This window comes from Anolis carolinensis, chromosome 1 (genome assembly GCF_035594765.1).
Source record: "Anolis carolinensis isolate JA03-04 chromosome 1, rAnoCar3.1.pri, whole genome shotgun sequence".
NCBI lineage: Eukaryota > Metazoa > Chordata > Lepidosauria > Squamata > Dactyloidae > Anolis > Anolis carolinensis.
This window is the reverse complement of record NC_085841.1, coordinates 328,578,768-328,589,093: the sequence shown is the minus strand read 5'-3', so window position 1 is coordinate 328,589,093 and position 10,326 is coordinate 328,578,768. Positions and strand designations below refer to the sequence as shown.

Below are 10,326 nucleotides of genomic sequence, written 5' to 3'. Positions count from 1 at the left end.
TCCCCTGTTAATGTATGGTTTGGTTTCTACATCCCCATAACATCCAGAGAAGTGTGGAAATGAATTGGTTCAGATTGCCTACTTTCAAAGCTGTGGTAGTAGAAGCACTTGTACGTAGTACAGATTACATAAGGAATCTGTAGGAAGCTTAAGTTGAATATGATAAGATCATATTGAATAGTTTAGTCATGAGTATTCCGTACCTATGATTAGCATAACAGCTGTGATACACAAAACTCCAATTTTAATCTGCATAATTGACTTGTCATTATTTCTCTTATCACTGGCATATATGCTTTTCTGTAGGATGTACACATAAATTCAAGGCAGGAGGAAAGTGACAGCCGTTTTTTATTTCTTACTGCTATTTTACAAGGTTGACCTGTGAGCTGCTTTGAACAGTGCAGATTGTTGTGTGGATTTATGTTATTTTCTGCTTGATATATGGAAAGATAGACTTGGAGATCAGTATGCACTCTAATGCACAGCATGTTCTTTAAAAAAAATAACCATCAGAGGTAAGCACTGCAAATCTTAAACATATCTTCTCAAATTTCCATTTGTCTCAAACAGTGCTTGGGTGACTTTCAAATGATAGTATTATAGCCATGTAGCAATCATAAAAGAAAGCAGGATAGGAAGTATGCTAAATAGAACCCACCATCAAAAATGATCTTATAATTCATTCAATATCCCATCTTTTTTCTCAACATGCTCCATAGAATAAATCAAATTAGTCTGGCTGTAATAAATTGCAAATATTATTATTATTCCACATTTTTCCCCATTGAGGAAAGATGAGAATTGTCTACTGATGGAAGGCCTCATCCCAGTCTAGAGGATTAATTCTACTTGTGTATTCGGCACAATCAAACAATGCTTGCTTCAGTTGTATTCTGTATGTGACTGATGTTTGCTGGATTCTGCTGAGCACAATCGAAATCTAACACAGTAGGTAATGCATTAATTAACATTAACCTCCCTTTCAGGGCACCTCTTCCAACCTAGTTAAAAATAAAAAAGCATAAGTTTATTACATAAAAGAAAAATACTGAATTTCATCAAATCTAAGATGCACTTTTTTCAGTTTAAGGAGCTTCAAAATGGGTGTGCTTTAGATTTGATGATGCCTTAAGATTTGCTGGTTATGGGATTATTTTAAAACTGTCCTACTCTTAGAGGGATCCCTGCCCCAAACAGCTTTGACACGCCCATCATTTTGTCCTCAGCTTGAGCCAGACGGCTGTTTCCACTGTCTCCCCAATAAGCTTATAGAGGTAGGAAAGAGACTAATGCAGACAAGATGACCTCTGGATTTTTTTCACATTCATTCATCACAGCACAGCTGCACTGAAACAAAAACAAGGTATTGTGCATTCAAAGGAAAGTCTAAAAAATATTCTTTAAAAATGTTTTTTTCCAAAAATGATGCTTCAAAAATGGGGTGCACCTTGCAGTTGATAGCGTCTTAGATTTCGTGAAATATGGTACTGCTTAAAGAAATGTAATTACATAACAGCTGACAAACTAAGAATTGTAATAACAAGCAGTACATAGCAACATAAAATGCAGTCTTCAAACAAAAGAAAAAAAGTTTTCCATTTGTGTACAGATGAGCAAAGTACAGCCTTCCAAATTTTAAGCTACGATTTCCAATAGACCACATTAGCATTGTCGATTGTGGTTAGGATTGCATTTCAAAAATATTAAAAAGGCTGCACCTTGCTCTGCAGTCTTTAAAGAGTGATACGGATAGGGCCATGTGTATCTAGGAACATAATTACAAAGATCTGAGGCCACGACTGAAAAGGCCAAGTCAGCCAGGTATCAAAGTCTCATTTTAAGGCATGAAGCAAGTTCCTAAGAGTCCACAGAGTTCTTCAAATTACTTGGTCCTCCCAGGGCTTTAAAGGTGAAAAGCCTCATTTTAAACAGAGTGTAGAAAAAAATAGGAAATTGGTTTAATTCCTACAAATGTATGCTTAATTTGTTCCAAATGCCTGTAAGAACACAAGAGGCCATCTTATACTTAGGCCAAACATGGTGATTTATCTACACCAGTGGTTCCCAAACTTATTTGGCCTACTGCCCCCTTTCCAGAAAAAATATGACTCAACGCCCCCTGGAAAGGGGGGCGTGGCTTAGAGGGGTGGGCGTGGCTCCTGCTCAAGAGGGTGGGGCTGAGCCTCTCTCCTAGTCCAAGATGCAGGGCTGCAAGGGGGAGGTGTGCGGGGCAACAAATGGGCAGCCAGGACTGGGATGGGTGGAGTTACAAGCTCTGAGGCAGGGCTGAGCTTCTATCCCTGTCCTGTGGCACCTGCCAGGACACAGGGGGGCGGGGCTAGAGGAGTGGGCGGGGCCTCTTCCCAAATGCCTGACGGGGCTGAACCCCGCCCTCGTGTTCTAACAAGTGCCTCAAGGGAGGTATACAGAGGCTCAGCCCTGTCTCGGGCTCTTGGAAGGAGGCCCCACCCCCTTCACTAGCTCCACCCTCTGTGTCTTAACAGGCATCTCAGGGGCTCAGCCCTGTCTCCAGCACTTGGTCCCCTCCCCTGGTCCCACCCCCAAATGTGCCTGTGGCCATCACCGCCCCCCTGGATCGCTGCAGCGCCCACCAGGGGGTGGTAGCACCCACTTTGGGAATCACTGATCTACACAGTATTAACTGTGTACACCAGGTATGGGCAAACCCAGGCCCGGGGTTCAGATGCGGCCCCTTAGGCTCTTTTCTCAGGCCCTCCTCTCTCTCACATCCTATCCTTCTCTCTTTCCTTCCTCCTTTCCACTCTTTTGTCCTTCCTTCCTCCCCTCTTTCCTCCCTCCCTCCGTCTCCTTTTTTTGTCTTTCCTTCTCTCTTTCCTCTCTCCATTCCCTTCCACACTTCCTTATCTTTATCCTTCCTCCTGGCGGATGTTTAGCTGGGAGAAGAGAAGGTAGAGAGGGAACATGAGAACCATGTTCCGAGATTTCAAAGGGTGTCCCAATGAGGGGGAGGGAGGGAGGGAGGGGGAAAACTGACTTTATGCTCCTCTAGAGACCAGGGCACAAGGGAGCAATGGGTTCACATGGCAGGGAAAGACATTTGACAGAACAACTTCCTGGAGAGTGGCCTAGGCTGCCTGGAAGTGTGGTAGAGTCTCCTTCTCTGGAGGCTTTTCTGCAGAAGCTGTCTGTGGGATTGGACTGGGTGGCCCTTGGGGGGTCTCTTCCAGCTCTAGGATACTAGATCAGGAGTAGGCAATACAGGTCTCATGGATACACATTTTCTTCTCCCGTCCACCATCTCATCCTGACCATGGCCAACCCTTTTGGGATCCAAATGTTTCTTGACTTTCCTTCACTTTCTGCCCTCGAAAGAGAAGAGGAAGGGGAGCAAAGGGAGAGAGGAAAGGGCTTGAAGAGAATCCCCTCCTGGCCCGCCAACCCCGCTCTGGCCCACAAGTTAGAGAGTTTGCCCATGCCTGGTCTACACTGACTGGCAGTGGCTCTTCAGCCTTTCTTGAACTGTATTCTATATTAGTTGAAGTTTTGAAATTCTGTTCAAAGGCTCTTAGAAAAGCCACATAATTTCAAGTAAACTACTAATCAAGAGTTTCATTAATGGATTGTGAATTGATGTCTTGCTGCATATATTTTGTATGGTATTGATTTAACTATTGTTTTAGAAGCTAAGATCAGTTTACTTAAAGATGATAAAAGGTCACAATTTCTCCTTGCTTTCATGCCCTGTAGCTTACTTCTCAGATAATGCTTTTTACAGGTTGTTGGTGGTTGCAAAGAAGAGAGCAGAAATCTTCCTTCTCTACATTTGTCAGTTCAGTTCCTGCTAGGATCAAGTGTTCTAATTAGATATTAAATGTTTCAGAAGCCTAAAGTTTGCAGTCTTTGCTATTCTTGCCTCCATTCCATCTCACAAAAACATTGTCTTCTGTAAGAAGTTCACACCTTAGTAGTATGCCTGCTCATAGATGTAAGCCATAGTGCAAATTTGTTTATATAATGGATCCCATCATTTCAGATTGCAAGTTGGGATCAATGTTGAATATTGCCTTCTGTTTAAAACAGCCACAGGCAAGGTGTAGCTCTCCAGATGGTATTGGACTACAAATCCTATATGATTTAGCCAGCAGTTTGCTCTCACTCTTTGTTTAAAAGCAAACCGACTTTCTACAGATATTGCGCACATGTGGTATGCCAAGTATTTCTTTATGGAAAACATTTAAAATTGCTTCCTTCACTTTTAACAAAGAGCTCCCAATGGCGCAGCAGGTTAAACCACTGAGCTGCTGAATTTGCAGACCAAAAGGTCAGCAGTTCGAAACTGGGGAGTGCAGTGAGTTCCCGCTATTAGTCCCAGCTTCTGCCAACCTACCAGTTCGAAAACATGCAAATGTGAGTAGATCAATAGGTACTGCTCTGGCAGGAAGGTAACAGTGCTCCATGCAGTCATACCAGCCACATGACCTTGGAGACGTCTACAGACAATGCCGGCTTTTCAGCTTAGAAATGGAGAAGAGCACCAGCCCCCAGAGTCACACATAATTAGAAGTAATGTCAGGGGAAAACCTTTACCTTTACCTACTTTCAACAAAAGTCTAGAAATCCACATGTCATATTGTCAAGCAATTCGTGAAATGATTGCTCATAACAACAAAAAAGCACTGAAGAGTAATAAAATTTTTCACCATCTTCCAACGTAGAAAACTCTCAATGATGCTGCAATTAACAGATCCATGTTCCTCCTCAGCTCTTTGTCATAGCTATAAATACTAAGTATATAATATTTTTAGCTGAAGTGCTTTTTGTAATCCTTTGGGTGTGCTCTTCAGATTTTAATTCAAAGTGTTTCACAAGTTTGTATACATCCCCTTCAATCAGTATGCTTTTCTTTAATAGGTAAGAATTGAGGCCACATATAATTAGGCAGGAACTGAATGAAAGCAATCCTCTAAGAATCAGTTAGATTGATTGAAGGCTACCTGGCACATTTCATAGCTGAGAAAGAAAGGTGCTAATTGGCTCTCTAAAGTCATCAGGAAATGAATAGTACAGTAGATGGTCTTCTAGAAATAGCACACAAGAATCTGATCGAACTTTTCTTTCCAATGTAAGTGGAAAAACACATGCATCTTTCAGAAATGGAGCCCCGGTGGCGAAGTGCGTTAAAGCACCGAGCTGAAGACCGAAAGGTCCCAGGTTCAATCCCCGGGAGCGGCGTGAGCAGCCACTGTTAGCTCCAGCTCCTGCCAACCTAGCAGTTCGAAACATGCCAATGTGAGTAGATCAATAGGTACCGCTCCGGCGGGAAGGTAACTGCGCTCCATGCAGTCATGCCAGCCACATGACCTTGGAGGTGTCTACGGACAACGCCGGCTCTTCGGCTTAGAAATGGAGATGAGCACCAACCCCCAGTGTCAGACATGACTGGACTTAACGTCAGGGGAAAACTTTTATCTTTTTACCTTTCAGAAATGCAAAATTATAGACCTCAGTACATCTGTTTTGAGACTTTGTAACAGGCATGGGCAACTTCAGCAGGTGAGTGGTCTGCAAAAAATGCCTATGTGTACATACAAAATTTTCCTTTTGAAAAAGTGGCATTTAAAAGAAATTGGTGCGGTGAAAGTTTCAGAAAGGGTAATTCATTGATGGGGCCGTAAAAGGCAATCAGATCACAAGGTCAACTTTGAGGGCCACATATTGCCTCAGAGCCACATTCCCCTCCATGCTTTTTGGCGACTTTTCCTGAGTTAGAACCCTTTAAATGTTTTAGACTGCAACTCCCAATGCCCCGATTCTTGTTCATATTGGTAGAAGATGCTGCAAAATAAACTGTAGGATAGCAGACTAGGGGATCGCCCTCTGAGCTCTAGTACTATTATTATAATGAAGCAGCACTGCTGACAGTATATAATTAGGACTTATTACCTAATAATATCATATATTCATTTTTTATTTTGCTGTAGGCAAGGGAGGAAGGAATACACAGTCCCTGGGGTACAAATAAGATAGGTTCTCTAGATTTGTTCTTATGTTGAATTTATATGCAAGTCAAAACAGGTACATTTTTAAGTGCAGCTCCAGTCAATTTTAAAAAATGTTTTGGATAGCATGGGGAAGGGCTAACACCTCTGTGGCATGTTTTGCTATCTGTGCCCCTGTTCTGAAGATTTCACCTCACTTTCTGTCCTTGTGATAATTGGATTTTGAAAACTTTGACTTCTTATGGAAAGAAGGATTGGTGATAAAGCTTCAGTGGAGACACCCTTTCTCCAAGATAACTCTTTCAAGGGTGAATATCCCTTCCCAGGGGTAGATTTACTCTTTGTTTCCTGCTGTTTCACCCCGTTTGTTACTCAGAGCCTACATGTACACCCAATAGTAATATTTAATCATTAAAATAATAGATACAAACATTGTATTTGTTGGAGAAGTTAAATAACAACTGTTTCATGGAATGATACTGGACAAAAAAGTTGTAGACTACTCTTGCCAACCAATATTCCTACAACAATTACAATATGAACTGTAAATGTAGACCACAAGGAACTTCCACACTTGTTTCAAATGTGGAACTTCTAAAGTATAAGGTAGGAGATATTAGCTTTGTAAGGAAGCAAAAAATACCAGCAATTACTAAATTCTTTTAATATTTTTCACATCTGCTTTTTGTTATAAGTATGCACTGATTTTCTATGAGACCACACAAGGCCAAAAACAATTGAAGAGTTCTTTTACAGGACTAATTTTTTTTTACTTCTTCTGGGTATGGAAATTAAAAATAATTTAAAATCCACTGTTGTATACTGACAGTCAATTTATTCACAGTTAAAACATTATTTACAGAGCACTCTCCTGAGAATTATTCTATTAAGCTTCAATTTGAGCAATAATAAAGAATTGCTTAAGTAACTATAGTTACTTAACAGCAAATAAATCAGTTGAGAGAAAAAGGATAAGTTACTCTTAAGTGAAAATCAAGTTTCTTGTGATTCTTGATGATCTGTAGAAGATGCAGTTGAGAGAGGGGTTGACTCAGCAGGCAGTTCGTTTCTGTTATCAGGTGGCAGTGGGTGGAAAAACCCAGCTCTTGAAGGTGGGTATTGGGAAAAAGGCCTCAGAGGAAAAGGACTTCTCACTGTTGAAAGAAAAAGAGCAAAGTCCTCTTCAGGTTATAGTGAGGCTAGAGCAATTATCTGACAAAGTTACTGAATACAGTTCATTGCCACTGAAATCGGAACTATCTGCAATTGGAAACAATATTAGACTGTTCGCTAGTAACACAATTCCATAGTGAGAAAGCCAACTGTGGCAGAGAAGAGGAGGATCTGAGTTAAACAGATAATGTTTCATGTTTACCAATCATTACTGATGACTGAGTAGCTGTTGCTTAGCGTCAGCTTCATAAGAGACATTAGGGAAATGAGACTGGGACAATTTTCTTCAACCTGCTGTTATAATACAGACTCCCAACAGCATGGGCTTTAGGCTAACGGGATGATGAGAGTTTTAGTCTGCCATATCTACAGGTCATTAGCTTGGGGCATATTATTGTAAATATATATCCATGTATACTACTGTGCTAAAGTCACATTCCTTTTCACTGTGGAGGATTTTGGAAACTTTTGATACTATTGCCTCCTCACCTAACAAAGGAAAGGAAAGCAAAGCAGCTTTCCAGTGATTTTCCTGATCATATAACTTGAAAATTTAGAAATAGACTATATGCTGATATAAATTAGAGCAAGTATTTAGCCACATTTTCTAAAACAAACTGTAATACCATTAAATCTGGTTTATCTTAAACTTGCACAACATTATAAATTAGTAGTACAGACTCAAATGACAGGTCAACTATGGCTAAATATGGAAAGTGATGGAACAGGACATACTCACAATTGACTAACACCCATTAATTCCAGTGCAACTTAAAAACAGTTGTCTGTTAAATTGCTTATGGTTTCCAGATGCTTTACTGTTACTGACTTTGTAAAATTAATGTAAGTACCTACTTGGCATGAGAGGACGTGGCAGACCAGCAAAATCCCTTGGAAAATATTCACAAGGTCCATATGCACCACTAGGAGGCACTGGTGGAAAGGGAGGGCCTCTTCTTAGGAAGGCTCCTCTTGGGTCCATTGGCATCAGAGGAGGTCTCAGTAAGGGGAGGGAAGGAGGCAGAATTCCAGGACCTAAGGGGTCACTTTCAGGTACAAGAGAATGATCCGTCATATGGACTGCATTCTGTAACCAAAATAGTTTAAATTAACCTTTTGAAAGATGTTGTTTTATGCAAAACACATGCCAACACCAACCCAAGCCAGAAATGAAAGAGTCAGTTCAAAGGCTACAAATGGAAAAGTGTTCATTAAAGCTACTCTATGAATGGAAAACACCTTCTATCAAGGGAAAAGATGTTCTAATCCAGTGGAAGCTCCTATGCAAGGGCAGGCAACTCAGGTGCCATTTGAATGCTTTGAATTATAACTCTAGGAATAATAACTAGCATGATTAATAAACAGGGATGATGCCAGTTGTAGTCCAAATATTTGGAAGGCTTCAAGTTGTCCAGCTTCATGCTTGAGGAAGACAGAGTGAAACAATATTCACTGATTTCACCTGCCCCCAGCAGACACCCCACCCCCCAACCTCTTTTAAGAACAGATATCCAGAGTTGCAAATGGGTGCAAGGAGAGAAAATGCAGGTAAGAGCTGCTTCATCATCTTGGCTAGTGGGAACATCTTATACATGGAGTGTTGTCGGGACAGATGTTCCTCAACAAATCCTAGTTAGGATCCAAACCAATGCCATCCCTGTGCTAAAAAATCTATTCCATTCTTTTCAACTCTCTTTGCTTTTGTGCCCTTTAATCTTTCCTTACTCTTGTCATACATGTGGCAAAATTAAATTAAGACTGCTTGGAAGTAAAGAAAATGGCAGGCCAGCAAAATCCCCTGGAAAATATTCACGAAGGTTGTAAATATACTTTCTTACAGAACTGTACCTGTCATCTAGCCTACAAAATAATAAATCTACTAAAATACTATACAAAACTGTTTTAGAAATAGCCAATTTAGATAGAAATCTGTTATAAGAATGACACCAAATTCAACAAAGGCATTTTCTCAGTCTGATACTTACACTGTCATTGAGATGATCTTTTATTCCATTTCCACTCAAGTCCATTCTTGAGTTATTCTCAGCTGGCTGTCCATCTGAATAGGGGGCAAAATATACAATATGCACTTTAGCATTAAGAGGCTAGTGCTCACTTTTCCTCTCATGACAGATGAGTGTCAAAATATGATGCATCGATATATTTATTAAGCAAAAGAGTGGAGTGAGAATGCATGAATACTTCCACACACTTCAAAAAACTGATTATTTTCACAGCTCACCACCAGTTTAATATGCTGTTTTCCTAGTGAGACGGAATAAAGGACATTTGCTAAGTAAATGAAAAGAGCCAGTGTGTAAGCACCAACAATGGTGTTTAAATTCTACACAAAGAAAACAAGAACCACTTGTGTTGATAAGATTTATTTATAATTTCAATGTTTTACTGACTGAATTAAATGTGAGGGTTTGGATTTCATGGTTTTTGTTTTAGCTTCAGCCAATCTATATATATAAAAGAGTGATGGCATCACGGCGACTCACAAAACAACAAAAGTACAGGCCCCCCAACCTCAAAATTTGACAACACAACCCATCATCCACGCCTCTAGGTTGATACAACAAAAAGAAAAGAAAATCAAAGTCCTAATTAGAGGGAGAGCAATATTTTTTTATCCAATTGCTGCCAGTTTAGAGGGCTAATCTCTGCCCACTTGGTTGCCTAGCAACCAAGGGACAGCCAGGTTTCAGTTAGGGGACAGGCAGATTTAGGCCTCACTTAGGTCTCTTCCACAGATTATCTAAATTGCACTGGATTATATGGCAGTGTAGACAAAAGGCCCTTCCACACAGCTATATAACCCATTTATAATCTTATATTATCTGCTTTGAACTGGATTATCTTGACTCCACACTGCCATATAATTCACTTCAGTGTGCATTTTATACAGCTGTGAAGAAGGGGCCTCATATAATGCAGTTCTAAGCAGATAATATAAGATTAGAAATATACAGTAGAGTCTCACTTATCCAACGTAAACAGGCCAGCAGGATAAGTGAATATGTTGGATAATAAGAAGGGATTCAGGAAAAGCCAATTAAACATCAAATTAGGTAATCGTTATACAAATTAAGCACCAAAACATCATATTATACAACAAATTTGACAGAAAAAGTAGTTTCATGCGCAGTAATGCTTTGTAGTAATT

At 40.3% G+C, this 10,326-nt stretch overlaps 1 protein-coding gene across 6 annotated transcripts in view; it reads right to left on the bottom strand.

Moving 5' to 3' along the window:
- Positions 1-6,370: 6,370 nt before the first annotated feature.
- mia2 (MIA SH3 domain ER export factor 2) overlaps positions 6,371-10,326 on the bottom strand; it is a 58,504-nt gene continuing 54,548 nt past the window's right edge. For 4 of the 6 annotated variants that reach the window (XM_008125850.3, XM_008125859.3, XM_008125878.3 and 1 more), the window contains 3 exons: positions 9,143-9,216; positions 8,013-8,244; positions 6,632-7,138 (listed from right to left, as the gene is read on the bottom strand). In XM_008125850.3, the coding sequence (XP_008124057.3) occupies positions 6,978-7,138; positions 8,013-8,244; positions 9,143-9,216 (467 nt within the window). In that variant the 3' untranslated portion in view covers positions 6,632-6,977. Of the gene's footprint in view, positions 7,139-8,008; positions 8,245-9,142; positions 9,217-10,326 lie in introns of all 6 variants that reach the window. The other 2 variants (XM_008125864.3, XM_008125856.3) reach the window with 2 other exon arrangements.